General features: G+C 46.8%; 1 protein-coding gene and 1 long non-coding RNA gene across 3 annotated transcripts in view; one reads left to right on the top strand and one right to left on the bottom strand.

Moving 5' to 3' along the window:
• Window positions 1-6,090: 6,090 nt before the first annotated feature.
• Window positions 6,091-24,814, bottom strand: part of CTNNA1 (catenin alpha 1) — a 177,959-nt gene continuing 159,235 nt past the window's right edge. For both annotated transcript variants that reach the window (XM_070792049.1, XM_070792050.1), the window contains exons 12-18: window positions 16,820-17,020; window positions 15,928-16,079; window positions 11,568-11,678; window positions 9,865-10,046; window positions 9,636-9,741; window positions 8,178-8,312; window positions 6,091-7,276 (exon numbers count right to left, since the gene is read on the bottom strand). In XM_070792049.1, the coding sequence (XP_070648150.1) occupies window positions 6,989-7,276; window positions 8,178-8,312; window positions 9,636-9,741; window positions 9,865-10,046; window positions 11,568-11,678; window positions 15,928-16,079; window positions 16,820-17,020 (1,175 nt within the window). In that variant the 3' untranslated portion in view covers window positions 6,091-6,988. The remainder of the gene's footprint in view (window positions 7,277-8,177; window positions 8,313-9,635; window positions 9,742-9,864; window positions 10,047-11,567; window positions 11,679-15,927; window positions 16,080-16,819; window positions 17,021-24,814) is intronic.
• LOC139183844 (uncharacterized) lies at window positions 7,163-24,650 on the top strand. The gene is made up of 2 exons (XR_011567398.1): window positions 7,163-7,296; window positions 7,973-24,650. It is a non-coding gene; the product is annotated as an uncharacterized lncRNA (long non-coding RNA).

Below are 24,814 nucleotides of genomic sequence, written 5' to 3'. Positions count from 1 at the left end.
GGAGACTTGTGAGCGGAGGGCAGACCTGACGTGACTGACATTTTAACAGGACCACGCACGCTGCTGTGGTGAGAACAGATGACACGGGAGCAAGGACGGAAGCAGGTGGCCGGCGCAGGGTCTGATGTAAAATCCAGGTGAGAGCTGATGTGGTGTGAACCAGGGTGATGATGGAGACAGTGATGTGGTCAGACTCCACTGTGTTTTAAAGGTCACCGTGAGAGGACTTGCTGACTGATTGCATGTGGGGTGTGAGGGAAAAAAAAGAGTGAAGGATGAAGCCTTACCTCAGGACTTCAATAAAGTTGAAGTTGCAGCAGCAACTGGACAACCATGTTTTAGAAGATGAACCTTGACCTATAACTGTTGTCTTACCCAAAATTTAACTCAAAACCAACTACAGACCTAAATGAAAAACTGTAAAATGAAAAACTGTAAAACTTTTAGAAGAAGAGAGGAAAATAAATATTTGTGACTTTAGTTTTTAGCTATACCACCAGAAGCACAATTCATAAAGTTAAAAACTGATGGATTGAACTATATCAAAATTAGAAACTTGTTCTGTGAAATTAAAATAAAGACAAGCCAAAAACAGGGAGAAAATATATACTTGGCAAAAAGGATTTGTATCTAGAATCAATGTCAAAAAAAAATACTTGACAAAGGATTTTGCATCCAGAATATATGAAGAATTCCCAAAGCAAGAAAACAGTCAACCCAATTTTCAAAAATAAAGATTTGCAAAGACATCACCAAAGTGGATATACAGATGACACATAAGCAGGTGAAAAAAATGCCCGTGAGACAGCATTCCATTCTTATTCCTAGGTATTTACCCAAGATAAAAATCCTTGTTTATACAAAAACTTGTACTTGAACAATTATATCAACTTTATTTGTAAAAACAAAACTGGAATTAGGTAAAATGTCCCTTATCTGGGGGTGGATGGACCAACATGGAAATAATCCCCACGGTGCTCTGCTCCACACAGAACAGACAGCTATGCCCGCGGCACTCGCGTGCGTCTCAGATGCATGCTGCGGACTCAAAAGAAGCCAGGCTCAGAAGGCTGCATACTGTTGATTTATGGGACATTCTGGAAAAGGCAGAACTATAGGGAAAGGGCCTGTTCAGGACTTAGGGGACATTTCAACGACAGTGGGGCGGCACAGTGGAATCTTGGGGAGCATGTTGGAAATGTTCTGTGTCTCAGTTGTGGTTACACAACCACTACATGTGTCAAAATTCAGACACCCCAGAAAGTGAATTTTACTCTGTGTAAATTACAGCTAAAAAATTGTAATAAATACTTCCCTGGTGGCTCAGATGGTAAAGAATCTGCCTGCAATGCAGGAGGCCTGGGTTCGATCCCTGGGTTGGGAAGATCCCCTGGAGGAGGAAATGGTAACCCAGTCCAGTATTCTTGCCTGGGAAAATCCCTTCAACAGAGGAGCCTGGTGGGATCCATGGGATCACAAAGAGTTGGACACAACTGAGCGACTGACACTTTGAAATACTCAAACGTTTCCTTTCCTAGCATTTGACTGTTATCTGTGCTTCTGAGATTACTTAATGTCTATCGCATCTGATGGTGGAAACACTAACCGTGCACTCGAACTTCTTTTCCTAGCTCCACCAGCAGGATACCTCGTGGGTGGCTGGAAATCTGATGTGGTGGGAGTATTTACACCAGGGAAGTCGGGAAATGTTACAAATCAAGGCTTAATTTATTGTTTTGTTGATTGTCTAGACTTTAAAGAGGGTGATGAAGAAGACATTAATGCCAGTTAAGCTTTGTGTGTCATCTATATTTAGCACAAAAAAATGAAATTATCTTACAGTATTTGACAGATATTATCTGATTCAGCAAAGTCATCATTCACTGACAAGTGAAATTCCCACATTTATTTTTGTTCTTTCACTTCCTTACTCCTTAAGGTAAACAAAAATATCAACCAACATTCATGTCAGAACTAGACTCATTTGTCAGTTTCAACCATAGGTTGGCTATGGATGCAAGATTTGAGCAAAAATCAAAGAAGGAATTTAAGCTGTGTGGAATCGAGAGTAAAGAATATTGCCTATTTCGTTAATTCTGAGTTGTGTACTGTAATTCCTTTATAGGAGTAAAATGTGTAACAAAATATATGGATATATATATGCAGCCTCTCCCCATCCCTCCCTGAAAACCTGGTTGTTGTACATTATTGATCAAGCAGAAGAGAAGCAAGGTCAGTGGCCTGGACTAGCTGAGTGTTAGAGACCAAGAGGGGGAGCATGTTAAGGAGACTCGAGCAAGGTGAGTGAGGATGTGATGGTGGAAATCTGGAGAAAGCGTGACAAGGAGGGAGCGTGGCTGCCAGCAGCACGTCAGGCCGAGAGGAGGGCTGGACCGAGCGGGGAGAGTGGTGGTGGGCACTGGAGACGGTCCCAACGTTCCCCTGAGGAGCTCTGTCTCAGGGGAGGGAGACATGGACCTGGAAAGGCTTTTTGTCCCCTTGTTTTAAACTCTGGGGTCTATGACATATTTTTGTGTGCTGATGAGAACCACTGAGGGAAGGCAAACTTGGTCAGGCAGGAAATGGGGGCGTGAGAATTGAGGGCTAGAATGCTTTGGACTGGGATCCCGTGACCAGTGACAGGGTGACCTCACCCCCTGGAGAACCCCTGCACGCTGACACGCAGTCCTGAGGACCCGTGCAGGAATGGGCAGGTGCGGTGGGAGTCTGAGGGCGTCTCTGGGGAGAAGAGCCTGCCCTCTGGGGCTCCTGAGGGCTGGTCTGAACCTGGGGGCGTTAGAGGGACTGACTGAGTGGCTGAGAGGAGGGGCTGGGCAACTCGTGAGCTGTGTGACTTGGGTGAGAGAGTTGGTCGCCACTCCTGTAGAGTTTGAGGGGCAGTAATAGCGACACGTCACGAGCAGCAAACAAGCAACTGGGGGATGTGGGTGAAGGCCTACATGGGCCCTGGGTGTGCCCAGCATGAGGCAGCTGCTGCTCTTCTTCAGTGGGGGGCAATCCTTGCCTGGGTGGAGAGTGGACGCTGTGAGCATTAAGGGTGCAGAGGTGAGGGGGACCCTTGGAAGCGTCTGCCCGGGGGTTGTGGGAGGCACTGCCCTATGGTTAGCAGGGCAGGGGGGAGAGCAGCGGGGCTGTGCCCAGCCTGCGTGAGGTCATGGCCAGAGCAGGGGCACGGGGCAGCTGGCCCGTAATGCCAGGCTGAGGCACCCAGGGGAGGAGCTGGCCTGAGGTGTCACCCAGGGAGGTGACACTGAGGGTCGTGGCTACCCTGGCTGAGAAGCAAGAAGCCTCGGGATGTGAGGGGAGACACCCCTCTTAGCGGTGGCCAAGGGGCAGGAGCAAACCCCACACCGACACGGTGAGTCTGGTCTCCCCCGAGCTCAGCCCACGGTCTGTGAGGAGGGTGGAGGATTCAGGATCGCTGGTTAAGACCTCTGGTGCCGCCTCTGTGACCTGCTTTCTGCTTCCCAGTATCTTCTGATTGACTGGTTTAAATAAGCAGTGAATCATCTGAACAGTTCAACTATTTCTCAAGCACGTGCCAGGGCCTTTGAGAGGTTACGGGGTCACCAAGACCACTGCCTTTTCCCCAAAGAATGCCAGAACAGCCCTGTGTGAGCTGGCACTGCAACGCCACATGCTGGGGGCAACAGGGCCAAGGCCTGGTGAGAAGGGGGTGGTCGTGGGCCACGCTTGCCCGTCGTGGCACAAGGGGAGATTTTAGGCGCTATAGCAATGAACACTTTACTAAAGCGAATTTTAATGTGTATTAGAAAAACTGTAGCACATCAAACATTTCATAGCTATTGCTTAAGGAGGAAGTGAAGCTCAGTAGAACTTTCATCTTTTGGGAACGTGTGCTATTAATGTTGGGATGGTGAGGGTGATGCCTGGGACATGCAAGTGATGGGCTCATGGGGGGCAGCGTGTGGACATCCTAGGAATCGCGTCCAGTGGGCAGTGTGGGTGTAAAGGGCACGGTTAGTCCAGATACTCCCAGGGCAGGCATGGGGTCCCTGAGGGCTGTGTGCAGAGGACTGACTCTTGAGAAATGCTTTTGGAAGTTTCTTTTATCACTTGGTGGAGAGTGGGTAATGGATGCTGGGGGCTGAGGGAGGGGGCTGTCTAGACCAGGGTGGGCTCAGCCTCTGAGAGAAGTGGATGGGCTGAGCAGACAGGTGGACTGGATGGTCTACATGGCGCTTGGGTGCAGGGCTGTAGGTCACGGCAGCAAAAGCCATGAGTGTTCCAAGTGTCAGCGTGGATTCTGAGTCAGTAAGGAGGAGGGGCCGAGTGAAGGGAGGTCAGCGTCTGTGGGCCTGGCCCCACAAGGGACCCCCAGGTCCCCAGGGTACCTGTTCACTGTGTCCTGGGCCTTGGAGAGTGGATTCCTATCCCTGTGAAGCAGGGAGGCAAAATATCAGGGGAAGTCTTTCTGATAGACTTTTGACAAGACATCTGAAGGAGATCTTGAGAAGGAATTGGGAGGGGGGTGGGTCTCTGGGGAGAGCAGAACCAAAACTGGCAAAGGGCAGATATGCAAAGAACGGTGAGAAGAAAGGCCAGAGACAAAAGCGTCCACACTCACTATTAGGACTCTGGCTTTTAGGGCATGGAAGCCACTGGAAGGTTGAGCTAAGAGAATGACATGCTCTGGCTTGTCTCTGAGGGGTTACTGTGAGCCATGGAAACGGTGATTGGGGACGCCTGGTGGGGGTTGGGGGGGCGGTGCGGGGAAGGAGCCTACTGCAGCGTCCACATGCAGACGACCGTGGGAGCCACCTCCTGCCTGTGCCCCTGTGTTGTCCCCTCCCACTGTGGGCCAAGGGTAGTTTGTGTCACCAACATAACACTGAAGGCATCACGTATTGCTTTTGGGATCAGGTTTTTAAAACGCGCCGTAGGTTCCATCTGGTTGCCATCCTCTCGGCTCGCTCACTCTGGTGGGGGCGTGAGCCGCTCTGTGGGAAGGCAGGCCCACCTGGCACGGACCGCAGCCTCCCACCCCCGCCCTGTGAAGCAGCCTGGAAGTGGGTCCTCTGCTCACAAGCATCCAGACAGCCTTACAAGAGACCCAAGCGTCAGAACCTTCCACTCGGCTGCTCCTGGATCCCTTATCTTCAGAAGCTGTGAGTGATGCTTGTTGTCTTGGCTGCTGAGTTTGAGGGCAGTTTGTTACATGCTAAGAGAAGCTAATGCAGTGATGAGGTCTTGGACCAGGTGACGGCAAACAGAACTGGTGAGAAGTAGCTGGCCCCAGCATACATTTCAAAGGGAAGACTCTGTAAAATATGTATAAAGACATCCAAGTGGAGAGTTTAGGAGACCGCCAGTTATAGAAGTCTAGTTCTAGGAAAAGTTGGCATTTGGATGGTATTTAAAGCCAGAAATCTGGCTAAGATCAGGAGTAAGCAGAACCAAAGAGAAGAGGTTGAGGACTGAGCCCTGGGACAGATAGCGCAACTTCGACCAGCTAGGAGGAGGAGGAGGAGCACCCTGTGAGGAACAGGAAACCGGAGTGAGATGCTTCGGAGGCTGAGGAGGAGCTGTGAGCGGGGAGGGCCTGTGCACCTTGGCCACTGACGGTGCGGAGAGGAAGATGGGCATGCAGAGCTGACTGGAGCGGCAGGAAGTGAGGAAGGGGAGACAAGGACGACACTCTCTAAGGAATGGGGACGTAGGCTGGGAAAGGACAGCAGCTTCAGGAGGTTTGTAAGGCAGCCATCATCTTGGTACAGTTACAAACCAGTGGGGATGATTCAGAAGGGGAGGGTGACCTCCAGGGAGATGTCAAGGATGCCTCTGAGGTTCTGCCCTGCACCCTGAAGTACAGACATGTGAATTCCCATGGTGGGCGTGGCCCTCCCAGCCGGCCCAGCCTGGAAGCTCCAGGGAGGCACAGCCCTGAGCCCTTTGCACAGTCTGCTCCCTCCCTGGGCAGTACCATCCAGGAAAGAGGGCCAACGGGAGGCCGGAGCATGGCAGATGCTGGGGGCAAATCCAGGAGATGTCTGATGTAAAAACTCCACTCTATGGGAAGGCAAAGAAAAGAACTCTGGCCCCTTAGACTTGGTTTCATAGTGGACTTTATTGGGAAAAGTTAGTGTAAAAACATTCAAATTCATAAAATTTAAATAAAGTAAAATTATACCTTGTAGTTATAGTAATCGCTATAGTAATCACAAATAAGGTAAGTCTAAATCATTGCCTAAGCAAACACTATTTTGTCAGGCTTCTCCTAAGCCCAAAGCAGGAAGCGCTGCAATTATTAGAAGTGAACCCAATGATGAATTTACATTTGGAAACTGAAGGAAGTTAAAAGAGCATGTTCTGATTATGGCATCACAACATTCTAGCCTGAAAAAAAGCAACTTTATTAATGTCCCACAGCAGAGTACATTAGTAATTGTAACCATGCATTAAAATCCTCCTTTCATGTTATAAAGAGAGTAATCCATTTTCTTTGTGATACATTGTTTTCATTAGTTTTGTGTGGTCTGTCCCTCTAAAGACCTGTCTAGGAATGTTCCTTTCTCCAAGGCCTCCTAAGACGCCCGGGATGCTTCCTCCGGGTCGTCTTTGGTCATTTACTACCAGCCAAGTGGCCAGAACTGGGGGAAGCCCCTCCCTGAACCAAGATGCTGGTAGATCCCCTCTCCCAAACCTACTGCTACCACCACTGGGAGGACAGGCACCTCAACTTGGTCAACAGTGTTACTAACACATTCATGTGGGAGTCTCTTTGGTTATGGAATTTTTACTTTTAATTATTTAGGAGTATAAAAAATATAGCTAGATATATGCCCCTGAATTCTATGACTTAAACACAAGTACGTCCTTACAAAATTCACCAGGTTGGCCAGGTCTCAAGAATCTATTTCCCTATGGGATCTAACATCAGTGTTCTATTTAGCAAATATATGTGAGTGAAGAATGATGAGGGATCTTTAGGAGGGCCCGGGCAGCCTTAGATGCTGTCCATAGCTTTGAACTCACTGAGGGCCTGCACGGGGTTCACGTGCTTCTTCTGAGATGCTCTTTTAATCTTGGTCTGCGTCTCATCCTGTTTCTCTCTCTTCACCAAGGGCTTTTTCTCAGGCGCCTTCATCTTCCACGACACAGCAGGGAGGTTGAGGGACGCCATCCCCTGGGACTTCTGGTATTTGGTGGAGGCCACGTACGATGCCTTCACTGTCTGCACCACCGCATTCATCAAGTTCTTTGCGGCTTGGATCAGGGACATGGCGCTGTCCACCTGAGAGGCACAGACAGGAGGTGAGGAGCACGGGCCAGGGTCTGGGGTGGAAGGTCCAGCTGGCCTGTCGGTCCCCGACAGGGAGTCCCCACTCTCCTGGGGCCCGGAAGCAGCCCTCGTTCCTAATCAGCTCTCCCAACGGCTAGGTGCTCTCATCCAAACACCCTGAAAATGCCTGTATTTCAGACCTTCTGAAGGGAAGAGTAATAAAAACGTAAGGTACCATTACCTTACCTGCCCTAGCCCTCGACAGTTTTCAAACAAGGCGGGGGATGATCCGCAGAACAAGCACTGTCAACAGCCACAGGCATGGGGTGGGGGGCTTAGGTCAGCCTCCTGGACAGAGCGCCCCATGCTTTGAGTAATGACCCAGGGGACTCCCCTCACATTTAGAGAAGATGGGTAATTGTCCCCAGAGACAGGGGCATTTGATGTTGGAGCAGGTAAACAAATGGTCTAAGTATGTCCAACATTCAAAGTTCTTTGAAAGGAAATTGTGTGGGGTTTAGCAGAAGCCACGGGGCTTCCATGGAGTGAGGTGTCCTTGTTCCCCTAGGGTGACAGGTCCAGAACTGTGTGATGTGACCTGCGAAACAGACAAGGGGAGAGAGTGTACTGGGGCTCTTTGAGGGTGGAGGGGGTTTGAGAAAGGCTGTATGTCTCTGCAATTTCTGAACAGGCTCACTTTCTCTCTAGAAGAAGAAAAAAAAGGAGGATAAAAATACTCTTTCCCACAGAAGCAAAAGGGAAGAGGCCAGCACAGTAAGGGCTCCTAACTGTCACCAACCGTGTTCAGCAGAGCTGCAATATGCACAGAGGAGCCGACGTGCAGCCCTCAGCCTCCGAGAGGAAACTATGGGTCCTCTCCCAGCACTTCCTCCCACTGACAGAGGAAACTTACCCCAGAGACGACCAGCTCCCCACCAAGGTTCTGCACCTCGGCCTTGACTTTGCTGCAGATGTTGAGCTGGTGGCAGTAAAGGGCGATGCGCTGAAGGTAGGCCAGCAGGTCCTGCTTGCAGGCTGAGTCTGGGCACTGACGAGAGAGCGGACTTAGCACCAAGCACTCTTGAGCCCAAACACACCCATTCCTAGGGCTATTCTGACAGGCTCAGTCAGTGCTGCAGCAAGGATGAGAGAGGATTATCCAAGTACCCGGGCTGTCACTACCCTCAGCAACTCTGCTGGGGTCCCTGCCTCTGGAGAAAAGTGACAGTGTCATGAGCTAGAGTGAAGGGCTGTCTGCTCAGAGGGCCCAGATCTGCTCAGTGGTGCACACTCTAAACACCTGATGAAAGGAGAGTCATTTTAGGCAAAGATGGAGAACAAGTGCGTCAACCAAAGCAAGCAGAGCACCTCTTAAGTGTTGACGCCAACACCTCCCTTCTGTGAGGCTGGGGTTTTTTATTCTCAGCAGCTCCTGAAGCATGTTAGAGCCATGCCTCATTTGCATTTTAAGATGGTTGTGTAAGAAGACTGTGTTGGGAGCTGTGTGGAGGGCGGAGCAGGGAGTCAGTGAGGAAGGCCATAGTCTTGCAGGCACAGGCTGTGCACGATGGACTGAGTGGTGGCTGCTGAGAGGAAGAGACCAGATGGTGCTCACATTCATGTGGCCAGTAGATGTACTGGGGCTGAGTACCAGATATAAGCCCTTACAGAGGGGCGTTAAGGAGGGCTTCCCAGTCTTTGGCTTGAGCACTGTCACTGTCCTGCAGCCCTGGTGCAGGCTGAGCATGTGGACACTTGAGGGAAAGCAGTGGGAAGGCTTTGTAACTATAGCTGAAAATAGCTTGTAAACTTTCCTGGAGGTTTACACAGTTTTTTCAACACATCAGTAGAGAAAAGGGATGAAGGCTGGGTGGCTGGGAACACAGACGTCTGTCCCCACTTCGGCACATCATGCTTCCAAAGCACCAGACCAAAGAGCTCCTGACTCTTACGTGAAATACACCCACAAGAGGCTCTTAACGCACTTAGTTTCAGTATATTATTGGGGCTTGCAGAATTAGCTCCTACCCAGAGCTGACATTCTAAAGAGATCTGAAGAGCTAACAGTAAAGGCTGGTTTTAGCTGTCAATCAAAGCAAGATTTTAGGACATACACACCTATGTGTGTATGTGATGTAATGCAGAGATGTGCTGTAATGCAAACTGGGCCTGTCTTATAAAACTTGTCAAAGAAACAGGAATTCAGAAATCCTTAAAACTCTATGCTGATGTTAATCAAGCAGGTTGGTGAGTTAAGAACACTGTTTGAGATTAGCAAAGTGCTGTGGCTCATGAAAAACACTGTTACCACCCCTGGGCTGCCCGAGTCCAGCATGAACTTTAAGGCCTGTGGGGCAAGTCTGTTACTTACATGGTCTGCAATGGTGCGGCCAAGCTTATCCATCCTGGAGCCTGCCTCAGCAATTTTCTTGGCGGCACTGATCACATCTGATGTGTTTTTGAGTGGTCCTTTACCTCTGAAAACAGGGAACAAGGATGATTGTTAACTAAAGCCCTTGTAGGTGGAGATGAACAGCAAAGGATGTACGGAGCAGCACATCCTGCCTGCGTGAGGTGGCCTGCAGGGAGGAGCTGCTCACCGGGTGAAGTCCGTCATCTCCATCATGATCATGCACATCTGCTTGGCCAGCACGATGATGTCATTGCCACTGTCGTCCCACTTGGACACCTCAGCGTCCAGCTTGCTCTTTTCTTCCTGAAAACTGGCCACCTGTTCCGCAATCTTTGCTTTCTGCTCCTGGGGAAGCTGAGCCATGATCGCCTGAAATCAGAAGCACAGAAAGCTCTTACATAAAGAGAATATGAAGTTCTCACAGTGCATTAACCAAGAATATTTCCACCAAGCAATCTATGACATAGGTAGGATGATGCTTTAATAGGTTTCATTTTGCCTGAAGAACCATTTATTCTCATTTTGTGAAGTTTATAGCTTCCCGACCCACTTTCAAGAATAACGGTGTGAGGAGTTGTAGGCTAATGTACAAGCTTCCTGATCACACCTGCACAGGGACAAAACCTGCTTAATTCTTTAAAAGTTTCATCTTCTGAAGTCAGAAAGACAAATATCACATTATATTAGACATAGGTGGAATCGGATTTTTTAAAAAGATACAAATGAACTTATTCACAAAACAGAAACAGACTTACAGACTTTGAGAACAAACTTAGGGTTGATTACCAAAGGGGAAACGTGATAGGGTGTGGGTAAATCAGGAGCTTGGCATGAACATACAGTATTTTATACATATAACCAAGAACATACTGTATAGCACAACGAATTCTACTCAATATTCTGTGATAACCTATGAAAGCATCTAAAAAAGAATGAATATGTGTATAACTGAATCACTTTACTGTACACCTGAAGTTAACATAACATTGTAAATCAACTACAATAAAATTACTTTGAAGAAAAATAAACTTCCATTAACCTTAAAAAAAAAAATGTCAACCTCGCCTCCTGCCATGGGGATGAGGGAGGGGCTAATGCATGCAGGCCTTTCCCTGGTGTCAGTATATACATCTCCAACTTTGCAAGATGACCCAGAAGTAGTCTTAAAATGTAAGTTTTAAAGGAGGCAGAAGAGAACCTGCTGCAGAGCACACTTCTCAGGCACTCACACCTAAGCCTGCGGCACCTGGAGGCCCGCCGCCTACCTCAAGCCCCAGACTCAGGCCTAGGGCTCCTCTCGACTCAGCTCCCCAAGGGCTAGGACCCAGTGGGGCTTAAAGCAGAGATGAACCCGCTGTTCAAAATGACTTCTAAGGGGTGAAAAAAGACTCCTTAGTAATATTTCTTGGCATCCTCCCAAAAACATAAATGCAATTGATTGAAGATTTAACGACTCAAATGAATGCAATGGCTCTGATTTTCTTGAATGTACCACTGTTATTTTTTTCCCCATGAATAATTAAATAGTTCATGCCCGTGGTATCATTGAGATAGGCAAAGACAGCAATCTTTTTTGAGTTTCACTGTCCTATTAACAAACATTGCATTGACTGGAGCATAGCACTTTCCTGACTCGGGGCTCTTCATAAACCAAAGCCTCAGGGTACAGCTGAGGGGGCCATGTTCTTGCCCTGCTCTAGCTGAGGAGACATTCTGGATGAACCTACAATGGACTAGCAGGTGCCACAACTTTAGGATAAGGTTCCACTGCCAGAGAAAATGAGAGGAAAAATGGTGTTTTCAATAATGAGAGAGTTCTTCTGGAAAAGAAAAAGCTAAGAACAGGGAGAGACAGGAAGGTCTGCAGGACAAGTTAAACCTGATCCTTACCCGGGCACTCTGGCCAGCTATTAGCTGGTCATCTTCTGTCTGGACACTTGTCCTGCTTCTGACATCGAAGTCTTCCGTCTCAAAGTCAGAGTCATCCAGCTCCTCAGGGGTCTGCCACCAAGACAGAAATGACAAGTCAAACACAACCCTGGGCCGCCAGCAGCCCCAAGCCCCTGGGCCCACAGCCCCAGGGTCTGATGTAAAGACATCCAGAATTTTCTGCAGTACTCTAAACAGCCACGAGGAATAAAGTTAAAGTTGCTCAATATTTGAACCCTGCTTCACCGATGCATGTGCCAAGCAGTCCATTCAACAAACAGCGAGCAAAGGCACCACACCAGCATTCCCAAAGGACCTGGAGGGTTTCAGTTTCTACCAAAGAGTCAAGACTCTGCTTGACAAAAGGTTTTCACTTCATGTACTTCTCCAACACCTGCATCTTAAGACAAATGTGAGAGTTGTTCTGGGTGGAAAACGTACTGTAGTAAAAATAGCAGTTTCATACATTAAACAGATTCTTATAACTTTGCCATTTTTTAATGGAAAAAAGAAAATTAACTGAATTAATACTGGGATTCCTCTTAGGTTAGCAAAGGTTGATCTGAGGAGTAAAAACAGGCAGTGTGTTTTTATGTACTTTTATTAAAGGAAAAGAGAATATGGCAGATAAAGTCTGAGTAAATACCAAAAGAACTGATCACTTTTTTGCTTTAATTATGAAATAAAAATTCTTATTTTGTATACCCTCCAGCCTCTCGTGATTAGCTGCTGACTTAAAACATAATGTAATCTTCGGGAAATTATCAGCAACAGGGCAGCAGGCAGAACAGCTGAGGTTGGCTCTTGGCCCAGCCAGTCGGCCTATGACAAGAGGGCAGTGAGGCGAGTCCCTCATCTGCACCAGGACCTAATCCAACCCCAGCCTGAGGGCTTCCTGTGAGGAAGCATCCGGACTGCCCAGAGTATGTTGGGTTTGTACACAGGTGAAGGCTGGGCCGGTCCCTCTGTGTGGAGGTGAGGACAGTGGGGGTCACCTGAGGCACCAGTGAGTTACACGTCAGTGCAACACCTGGGGTCCAGCTGCTGTTGGCCATTGTGATTCTGGAGTGACAGACACTTGAGCCTTGTAGTGAGGGGTGCCTCTTAACAGGATCTCTACTTCCCCACCTTCCTCCACAGCCCATCACAGCCCAAAGAACTGTTCTTACCAGGGAAACCAAATTATCTTCTATCTGTTCATTCACTTGTTGAATCTCTGTGTGCCAAGCAAGCAGTTCTGGGCTCTTAAGGTACAGAATGACAGAGACAAACATCCCTGCTCTCACAGATACAAGACTGCAGGCACCCAAGGATGTGAAGAGCGAGACTGAGAAGCAGCTGCATGAATCCAGGTGAGAGGTGCTGGTGGCTTAGACCAGGGCAGTAACCATGTTCAGAATCCCTACTTATTGTGAAGGTAGACCCAACAGGATCTGCTGATAAATCAGATTCAGTGTATGAGGCAAAAAGTGGAATCAAAGGTGAATCTAAAATTTGGGCCTAAGCAAGTGGAAGACAGACGTGCCATCAACTGATGAGAGAGCAGGGTGGAGAGATGCGGAGCTCACTTTGGGGATGACAAGCAAGGGGCAGCAAGCAGGGTGGCTGGAGGAGTGGACCATGGGAGTCAGCCTCTCGCTGGTTTTCTCATCTTTATGCTCCAAGCAAATGAGTACAGTCAGAAAAGAGACAGGTGAGAAACTATGCTACAGGGTGTACCCGTGGTCACGGGCTGTGAAGATGAAGGATGAGGAGAAACCAGCAAGACTGAGGAGGAGGGGGCCAGTGGATTTTCTTACAGTGGGAGACATTAAGGCATGTTTGTCTGCTGGGGGAAAAGTGCTGGAGGAATAGGGAACAAGACCCAGTGCAAAGAACAGGCTCAGCCAGGAGCAGATGTTCAAACCACCTCAGGATCCTCGGAAACGATGGATCCCTGGTGGTTCAGAGAGTGAAGCGTCTGCCTGAAATGTGGGAGACCCAGGTTCGATCCCTGGGTTGGGCAGATCCACTGGAGAAGAAAAAGGCAATCCACTCCAGTATTCTTGCCTGGAAAATCCCATGGATGGAGGAGGAGCCTGGCGGGCTACAGCCCATAGGGTCGCAGAGTTGGACATGACTGAGTGACTTTACTTTCAGGGCCAGACAGGTAGGATGGGGCACAGGTGGGGAAAGGGGAGAAGGTATGAAGTGTTCCCAGACTCTACGGCTGTGTAGCACCAACAGTCCCCTGACATCCTGGGTCCAGTGACCCCAGTCAGATGACTGTACTTTTATGCACCACATTCAGCAGGAGACAGAATTTCACTAGGGTTGTATTTTGAAAGGCAAATAAGGGGAGTAAAAGGGTGCAAGAGAGATTGTACTGATGAAACAGAAGCTGGAATAGGAGTGAGGCAAGGACCCGAGAGGCTGAGTGAGGGTTGCAAGTGGGGAGGACCAACCGGCTGAAGATCTCGACGGACTCAAAGCACTGTTGGGAGTCACAGAACCAAAGGGAGCAGCTGACCAAAGGGATGATGGAGATGCTGGTTATGACAAAGACCAGGCAAGAGTAGGCAAAAGAGGCTGAGTATGGGGGAGGACAAGACATCAAGAAACCAAGAGGCCCTGGGGTTGGAAGGATGGTTCCTGAATTAAATCAAGACAAAAAGGAGCTAAACCAAGGCTGCTGCAGACCTACTTGTCCTTGCTCTCTGAGCCCTCCCAGGTGACCACACCCAGGTTCCATCTCACCACACCTGCCAGGGCCTCTCATACTTACGATCCAACACAGCAGTGAGCACACAGGAAACAGCTACTACATGCCAGGTCCTGACCTGAGCACGTTATCTCCAATTCATCCCATCAAAGCTATCAACACCATCATCTGCATCTTAAGAGAGATGAGGGAACTTGCTGAGAGTCTCAGATGTGAGGAGGAATCCTGCTTCCACAGAACAGGCCCTAGATGTGCAGGTATCCTGGGGTGTGTGCAGTGCCAGCTCATTTAAAACCCCAAAGGCATTCACCTCAGACACTCAACAACTCATGATTATTAATGTTTCTTCTATTCTCTGTCTGCACACAAAGAACTTTGGAAAAACAGGGCTGCATTTTGCCACACTGGTGCGCTTGACCCAGGGATCCCTTCGCACCTCTGGAGGCCAGGCCTCCCTGAGCATGGGCTGCTCTCCAGCACAGCAGCAGGGGTGAAGAAAGCAACAGGCTCCCCCAGATCCCCTCCCAACCCCCATTATGTGCAGGTGACCCGGGCCTGCAGGAACAGCCAGGAGCCAGCCATACAACCCTTGAGCCATTCTCGTTGCTCCTTACCCGAGAGGAGTGCAGTAATGCCCAAGTGTTTTTACGTTGCATACAGAATGCATCCAGCCTGATGCAACTACTTAGGAATGGCCTCTGGTAAAAAGGGGGACACAACCCTGTCCACCTTGGAAGGTCTGACCAGCAAACCATGAAGGTGTAATGGAAACTCCCTGACATGACTAGACTGTCAACAGAGCCCAGCAACCGTCTACTCAGCAGGCCTATGTTCCAAATGCTGGCTCTGTGGCTACAGCAGGGCTGGCCCGAGCCTGGGGGCATCCAGGTGACCCCAGGAAAGCTTGGCACAGGTCCTGCTCTCAGCTTCCAGAGCAACACATTCATGTTCAGAACAGCGTGTGAGGGATCAGCTGCTATGTGAGTCCCAGCCTAAGACACAGGATGATCACAGAGGAGGTGTTGGTTTCTCAAAACCCCATTGTTCATGTCCAGGGGACCCCAGACACTGTCTCAGATGGTGAGAACTGCCGCTGGCTCAGAGAAGACGGGTCAAATGGGGCCCAGAGTGGGTGGCATTTCCCTTCAGCCATGGTGAGAGGGCTCTTGGACACTTGGCCCTGAGATCAGGAGCATCACCGAGGGCTGCACAGCCCCTCATCTTCCCCCTCAACACCCTGGGGCTCTAGTGCCCTGCCTGCCTGCCACCCCTCTGAGGTGAGGAGTGCTACATGTAAAGAACAGCTTCAACCTGAATAAGGGAAATACTCCCTTCTCTGAAATTCACTGAGGAGCCTTTATTTTCTGTCACTGCCCTCTAACTCAAGAGGAAGCCTCAACTCATACTAGGTCCCCTTTTCTCAGCCCAAGTTTGGGCTCTAACTTGCAAGTAAAAGTCATTTTAGACAACGTAATTAAACATATCTCCTCCTAACAGCCCTTAGATTCATGGTTTTAATATACTGCCAACACATCTGTTGAGTTCCAGAATGATGCATTGCTCAAGTTTAGCAAATGATAAGAAGGAAGCTGTTAAAACATCTAAAATGCAGTTACTCACCCTTATCATCAACACCGCTTTCCTGATGTCCCGGATGCCATCATACACCAGGCGGGAGGCATCGATAAACTCGTTTTCATCCATGGGCTGGGCAGGGTCTGAGCTGAGGGCTTCCACAGCCGCTTCCACTTGCTCAGTAAAACGCGGCATGACTGCAGAGAAGAGAGATGATAACATCACCACCAGCCCTCCTAAATCCCTCAGTCAGATGCAGAGAGGCAGAGTGGATGATGATGAGCCTCTGCTTCTACCTATGTGAGAGGTATTTATGGTTCAAATAAATTAAATGCCATATTTTACAAAGACTTGAATCCGCTTCTTTGTCTCTGGCTAGATTCTGCAACACAGGATTTAGATGGCTGAGAATTTGAATTGGGATTTGGACTGAGGAGCCTGGTGGGCAGGAGTCCATGGAGTCACTAAGAGTTAGACACGACTGAGTGACTTCACTTTCACTTTTCACTTTCGTGCACTGGAGAAGGAAATGGCAACCCACTCCAGTGTTCTTGCCTGGAGAATCCCAGGGACGGGGGAGCCTGGTGGGCTGCTGTCTATGGGGTTGCACAGAGTCGGACACAACTGAAGCGACTTAGCAGCAGCAGAGGCCTTGCTAGAATGGGACCCTCCTTAATTTAGTGTGTTCATTAACTAGAGATATAACTCAGAAGTTCATCTTAAAATACTGAGTTTAGAGTGACTCCCATTACTACCTGTGGGACACAAATAAGGGAAACGTGTTTGTGTGGTCTTACTGTGGCTGACCAATGACTCATCAATCTGATGTACCTTCCAGAACTCTTGTTCGAAAATCAAACTGAGTCCCAATGTCCTACTTCCTAACCACGGGGCCATGTGTGTGTGAGGAGCACAGGTAAGGGAGGGAATCCTGCACCTGTGTTGGAGAGCAGCTTGGTTGCTTCCAGCACCTTCTCTGTGTAGACCCCTGGTTCATAGTTGTCCATCTCTGAGGTTACGACATGAATGACCCGGGCAGCCCGGCCTCGAATTGCACCAGCTGTGCGGTCCAGCCCATCCACATCTTTCTCTTGGAGAGCAATGACACATTTGTTCACGTCTTCCAAAATGTGATTCTCTGAGGAACAAACAAAAACAGCCGAATGAGGGAGGAGGCCTCCCACCAGAAGGGGACAATTTTAAGTTGGCACCTGTCACTCATCCAGTGCTCACTGTGTGCCTGCTACTGTGCCAGAAGCTTTACACACATCATTTCACTCGAGACCAGATTACCCATGGGATCAACTCTCCCCTGGAAACTGGACCTGTAATCACCTCCAAGAATAACCATCTTTATTCCAGGTTTAGAAGAGACAGGCAGAGATGCCCATCTTTCAGAATCCTTGATAATTTCTCTTTCCCGTAAACAATTTCACTGATTTTATATCCCGAAGTCTAATTAGAAGACAAGGTTCACTATTCCCAGTCCCTTGCCCCTTGCTCCAGGAGATGCCAATGGTATTCAGACAAACGACCAAGACATCAGGACAACTCTGGAACATGAGAAGGGCCTGGAAGGCAGGCAAAAGCCTCGATGGAGTTGGATTTGGAAGATCTACCAGAACTGTTTCTCCTCAAAGACAAAGCTTCACCCTGGGTATCGGGAACCCCAGAATGAGGAGTTCACGTTAACCGCATCTATAATAGCGAAGTGGGAGCAACCAAAATGTCCCAGAATAGAGTAATAAATTATGGGCACTGTGCAGCCATTGAAATGGATGAGGATCTGCAGGGGCTGATGCAGAATGGGAAAGGGAATGTTCTCACCACCAGGAACTGTGCAGTCCACCAGCAGACAGCCCTCATGACAGGGCTGCCCACACCGCATGGGGCTGGTGGGTGAGCGACACAGTCTCCAGGTCATTGTCTGGCTATTTTCTTCCTGCTCAGAAAGCAGCTTTCCTTAAGACACACAAGAAATCTGAGAAGCATTGTCTGTTAAAGACATGCTCCCTTTCTTAAACCAAGACAGTTCATGTCTCAACAGGTGAAAGACTAATGGCTCTGGTTTTTCTGGAAGAGTCAGGACTGTAATGTAATCTGTTTAAAAAACACATATGGGGACTCCCCTGGTGGCTCAGTGGTAAAGAATCTGCCTGCCAATGCAGAAGGCATGGGATCAATCCCTGATCTGGAGGACCCCACATGCCACGGAGCAACTAGGCCCAGGTGCCACAACTACTGAGCCCACACGCCTCAGCTACTGAAACCCGAGAGCCCACACACCGCAACAGGAGCCCCCGCTTTCTGCAACTAAAGAAAAGCAGGTGCAGCAAAGAGGACCCAGCAGAGCCATACATAAATAAAATTATAAATAATAAAACCCGAGAAACACAGCCGACCATTTCTTTGCCATTCTGGTTACCTTATGTTTTTGACCTGTCATTATCTAGGACTGGTTCCTGATTTAATTCCCTTCTAAAAGTCATTACCCTTCCCTCTCAGCCTCTGCTGACACAGTCATGTTACATAACACAATGTCTAGAAGAGTGATTACAATAGCTTTACCTCCTCAGATACCTCAAACAAGCAAGTGGACATGACGCTGTTTCCTCTTATCTCAAGGGGAGCCAGAGGCAAGTGCAAGTACTTAGCAGATCCAGCAAAGAACAGAGCCACCACAATGCCCTGCCTGTGGGCTTCCAGATACCTAGCAGGCTCCAGGAACAGGGCCCTCCATTTTGTAGTTCCCTGGAGATGGCAGGCATGGCTTGCAGCTACAAAACTAAACATACTCTTACCATGTGATACAGCAATTGCATTCCATACAAAGCCCCGCACACAGATGTCTACAGCATAACTACTCATAACTGCCAAAACTACGATGCAATCGAGGTGTTCTTCAGTAGGCAACCTGAAATACTGTGGTACATCCAGACCGTGAAATATTATTCTGCACTTAAAAAAAAAATGTGCTATCAAGGTATGAAAAGACATGAAGGGACCTCAGGAGTTGCCAGGTTCTGGAGCAGGGAAGAGTGAACAGGTAGAGGACAGAGGGTTTTGAGGGCAATGAAAACACTCTGTATGACGCTGTAATGATGGCTACATTGGTACACTACCAAGAGTGAGCCGTGTCACTGTAGGGTCATCAATTATAATGAATGTGCTACTGTGATGGGGGATGTAGATAACAAGGAGGCTGTGCATGTGTAGGGGCAGAAAATAGATAGAAAAACTTTGTACCTTCTTCTTAATTTGGCTTCCTCTCAAATTGCTCTAAAAGTCTTAAAAAAAATTTTTTTTTATATCATCAATTAAATATCTTTCCAAGGAGCCAAAATACAGCAGTAAAAAAAAGGCGGGGAGGGGAGAATGAATTACCACAAGACAGCTAACAAGACCATAATTCAGCATCTTGCTCCTTGGAAGGAAAGCTATGACAAACCTAGACAGCGTATTAAAATGCAGAGACATCACTTTGCCAACAAAGGTCTGTATAAGTCAAAACTATGGTTTTTCCAGTAGTCACATATGGATGTAAGAGTTGGACTAGAAGGCTTAGCACCAAATAATTGATGCTTTTGAACTGTGGTGCTGGAAAAGACTAATGAGAGTCCCTTTGACTGTAAAGAGATCAAATATGTCAATCCTAAAGGAAATCAACCCTGAACATTCATTGGAAAGAATAATGCTGAAGCTGAAGTTCCAATACTTTAACCACCTGGTGCGAAGACATGACTCACTGGAAAAGACCCTGATGCTGGGAAAGGCTGAAGGCAAAAGGAGAAGAAGGGGACAGCAGAGGATGAGATGGTTGGACAGTATCACTGACCAAATGGACATGAGTTTCAGCAAACTTCAGGAGACAGTGAAGGACGGGGAAGCCTAGGGTGCTGCAGTCCATGGGGTCAAAAAGATTCACACATGACTTAATGACTGAAAAACAACAACAAATTCAAACATTAGGAGACTTTGAGTTTATACCACTGCACTATTAAAACATAAAATGTATTGAACTTTTCACATAAACCAATTTTAGGGGTAATAAATGAACAGACTGGTCATAGCAAACATCCTCTTCCTGCAACACAACAGATGACTCTACACATGGACATCACCAGTCTGTCATTACTGAAATCAGATTGATTACATTCCTTGCAGCTGAAGATGGAGAAGCTCTATACAGTCAGCAAAAACAAGACAGGGAGCTGACTGTGGCTCAGATCATGAACTCCTTATTGCCAGTTCAGACTTAAATTGAAGAACACAAGGGAAAACCACGAGGCCATTCAGGTATGACCTAAAGCAAATTATACAATGGAAGTGACAAATAAATTAAAGGGATTAGATCTGATAGAGTGCCAGAAGAACTATGGACGGAAGTTCATAACATTGTACAGGAGATGGTGATCAAAACCATCTCCAAGAAAAACAAATGCAAAGAGGCAAAATTGCTGTCTGAGGAGGCCTTACAAATAGCTGAGAAAAGAAGAGAAGCAACAGGCAAAGGAGAAAAGGAGAGGTATACCCATTCGAATGCAGAGTTCCAAAGAATAGCAAGGAGAGATAAGAAAGCCTTCCTAAGGGAATAATGCAAAGAAATAGAGGAAAACAATAGAATGGCAAAGACTAGAGGAATCTTCAAGAAAATCAGAGACACCAAGGGAACATTTCATGCGAAGATGGACTCAATAAAGGACAGAAATGGTATGGATCTAACATAAGCAGACGAGATTAAAAAGAGGTGGCAAGAATACAGAAGAACTATACAAAAAAGATCTTAATGACCCAAATAAGCACAATGGTGTGATCACTCACCTAGAGCCAGACATCTTGGAATGTGAAGTCAAGTGGGCCTCAGGAAGCATCACTACAAACAAAGCTAGTGGAGGTGATAGCATTCCAGTTGAGCTCTTTCAAATCCTGAAAGATGATGCTGTGAAAGTGCTGCACTCAATATGCCAGCAAATTTGGAAAACTCAGCAGTGGCCACAGGACTGGAAAAGGTCAGTTTTCATTCCAATCCCAAAGAAAGGCAATGCTAAAGAATGCTCAAACTACTGCACAGTTACACTCATGTCACATGCTAGTAAAGTAATGCTCAAAATTCTCCAAGCCAGGTTTCAACAGTATGTGAACCAAGAACCTCCAGATGTATAAGCTGGATTTAGAAAAGGCAGACAAACCAGAGATCAAATGGCCAACATCTGCTGGATCATAAAAAAAGCAAGAGAATTCCAGAAAAAACATCTATTTCTGTTTTATTGACTATGCTAAAGCCTTTGACTGTGTGGATTACAACAAACCATGGAAAATTCTGAAAGAGATGGGAATACCTTACCTGCCTCCTGAGAAACCTGTATGCAGGTCAAGAAGCAAGTCAGAACTGGCTGGACATGACACAACAGACTAGTTCCATATTGGGAAGGGAGTACATCAAGGCTGTATATTGTCACCGTGCTTCAGTTCAGTTCAGTCGCTCAGCCCTGTCCGACTCTTTGCGACCCCATGAATTGCAGCACGCCAGGCCTCCCTGTCCATCGAGTCAGTGATGCCATCCAGCCATCTCATCCTCTGTTGTCCACTTCTCCTCCTGCCCCCAATCCCTCCCAGCATCAGAGTCTTTTCCAATGAGTCAACTCTTTGCATCAGGTGGCCAAAGTATTGGAGCTTCAGCTTTAGCATCAGTCCTTCCAAAGAAATCCCAGGGCTGATCTCCTTCAGAATGGACTGGTTGGATCTCCTTGCAGTCCAAGGGACTCTCCAACACCACAGTTCAAAAGCATCAATTCTTCGGCGCTTAGCTTTCTTCACAGTCCAACTCTCACATCCATACATGACCACTGGAAAAACCATAGCCTTGACTAGACGGACCCTTTGTTGGCAAAGTAATGTCTCTGCTTTTGAATATGCTATCTGGGTTGGTCATAACTTTCCTTCCAAGGAGTAAGCGTCTTTTAATTTCATGGCTGCAATCACCATCTGCAGTGGTTTTGTCCTCTTTCACTTGCATCAAGAGGCTTTTTAGTCCCTCTTCACTTTCTGCCATAAGGGTGGTGTCATCTGCATATCTGAGGTTATTGATACTTCTCCTGGCAATCTTGATTCCAGCTTGTGCTTCTTCCAGCCCAGCTTACTTATGTACAGAGTACATCATGAGAAATGTCTGGCTGGATGAAGCACAAACTGGAATGAAGATTGCTGGGAGGAATATCAATAACCTTGGATATGCAGATGACACCACCGTTATGGCAGAAAGGAAAAAGGAACTAAAGAGCCTCTTGATGAAGGTGAATGTACAGAGTGAAAAAGCTGGCTTACAACTCAACATTCAAAAAACTAAGATCATGACATCTGGTCCCATCACTTCATGGCAAACAGATAAGGAAACAATGCAGTGAAAGACTTTCTTTTCTTGGGCTCCAAAATCACTGCAGATGGTGACTGCAGCCACTAAAAAGACGCTTGCTCCTTGGAAGAAAAGTTATGACTAACCTAGACAAAATATTAAAAAGCAGAGACATTACTTCGCTGACAAAGGTCCGTATAGTCAATTCTATCATTTTTCTAGTAGTCATGGACAGTATGAGAGTTGGACCATAAAGAAGGCTGAGTACTGAAGAACTGATCTTTTGACTGTGGTTTGGAGAAGACTTGAGAGTCCCTTGGACTGCAAAGAGATCCAACCAGTCAATCGTAAAGGAAATCAGTCCTGAATATTCATAGGAAGAACTGATGGTGAAGCTCCATTAATTTGGCTGCCTGATGCCAAGAACTGACTCACTGAAAAAGACCCAGATACTGGGAAAGATTGAAGGCAGGTGGAGAAGGGGACGACAGAGGATGAAATGGCTGGATGGCATAATTGACTCAATGAACATGAGTTCAATGGAAATAAGTTTGAGCAAGGTCCAGGAGATCAGGAAGGACAGGAAAGCCTGGCATGCTGCAGTCCATGGGTCACAAAGAGTCAGACACGACTGAACAACAACAATGAACCAATCATAAGAATAAAGGGATTTAGAGCTCATGTTTAGATCAGAAAAATCTTTTATATACTTATTATATCAACATTTATATAAATAATATCTACATATTACTTAAACTAAGCAGACTGGTACTGAGCCTGCCTACAATACTAACCCTAAAAATTGCTACTTTTACTGAATCTAACACAACATCTGGAGAAGGGGAAGAGAAGGGAAAAAAAGAAACAATGTTGCTAATTAAACTATGAACCAAAGTTTTCACATATCACTGATTTTCAAGACTCATCCCAGTTTCAGGATTATTACTACTTGGGGTGGGAAAACACCTTTGGCAATCATTAAGCACAGCATTCTTTTTCATTCATTAAACAAAGTGGCCCAAACTTCACCAAGGATTTATTAACCTTCATCTTGGGCAAGTAGTTTTTAAAAAGCAATTTAGATTTTCTTGAATTCATACAGGTTTTCTTCCAGACGAACCCAAACCAGGGAAGGGCCTGCCATTCTTTAGCCACCAAGGAAGGCTTCTATATCAGGAAGCTGACTGAAGTAACATTTTCTACCCTCACTGAGACAGCCCCAGCCAGCTGAGGCCACTACGAACCCAGGACACAACCAACCTGCTCTCTATACTTGAGCCCTAAGGGAGAAGTGAGTTCCCACTGGACATACGTGCAAAGATAGGAGGGTTGGAGGTACCCACACTAACTTAAGCCATAAGTTACTTTAACAGAATTTCTAAGGAAACTCCATTCCGAGTAGACACACCAATCTGGATCCCATTAAAAACTCTGATGGTTCAATATAGTCTTTATCTGTAGATGCTTCAAACAGGAAAACACACACACAAACACAACACTCTTATCTCCAAGGGATCATATTATGGACATTAATATATCTGGTTTTCATTTGAAAATCTTTCTAGGACTGCCTCTGCATATCTACCTCAGCCACGTCAATGGCTGTGCTGTACCCTACTGAACAGACGAAGGGCCATCATTTGCTTATCTAGTCTTCTCTTAGGCGTTTTGGTTGAAGTGAACATATTTGCAAGGTATTTTGGCAAACATCTGTGTACCCATCCTCAGGAAAATTTCTAGCAATGGGATTACTAAGTCAAAAGGCAAATGTGTATAAAGTAGATGTATGATGCCTAATTGCCCTCTGGGAATCAAGCCAAATGGTATTCTCCAAAAAGCCTGCATGAACTTACACTCAGTCCACAATGTCTAACAGGGCCCATTCTGCCCTCCCCTTGCTCTGGATATCTTTATCAGTGCAGCCTTAAGCATACACAAGAGATGATAATATTGATACTCCATATAAAGAATGTACTCCACTATTATGAGAAGAGCCTGAGTGCCTGACATTTAACTCACTCTATAGTAACCATTTTTTAAAAAATCACTATTAATTACTGTGGAAACCAGGCACAGAACTATTGAGTGACTTATTCATTCAGGATGCATGGGAGTCAGAGATCAAATATCACCACTTTCCTACCTTATCTTCAGTCCTGGAGTTTTGTAATTAAACAACCAACCAACGAAAAAAAACTAGGTACAAAAGTCCTTTTATTTAGACCAATCAAACCAAATTATTTTGGCATAGTGACAATGAAGCAGAGTACAAATTACTACTCTTATTTGTTGCCCCAAAGTATCTAATGCATTATATTGTTTCCAAGAGCACTTGGTTAAGAAAAAACAATAAACCCAATTATAACCACTCTAACCAACCACTTGCAACCTAAAAAAAAAAAAAAGAAGGGAGGGGGTAGGGTGCGGGAATCAAAACTTCCACGTGAAAGCTGAGTAAACAAATGAGAAAGTAAACTGCATTTCCACGGAAAACATTTATCAAATACAATTCAAATGAAATTCAAACAGTCTTTATCGCTTTGATAAATTTCAAACCACTGTCCTTAAGGAATCAGTCCA

Source organism: Bos indicus, chromosome 7 (assembly GCF_029378745.1).
Source record: "Bos indicus isolate NIAB-ARS_2022 breed Sahiwal x Tharparkar chromosome 7, NIAB-ARS_B.indTharparkar_mat_pri_1.0, whole genome shotgun sequence".
Lineage (NCBI taxonomy): Eukaryota > Metazoa > Chordata > Mammalia > Artiodactyla > Bovidae > Bos > Bos indicus.
This window is presented reverse-complemented; position numbering and strand designations above follow the sequence as displayed.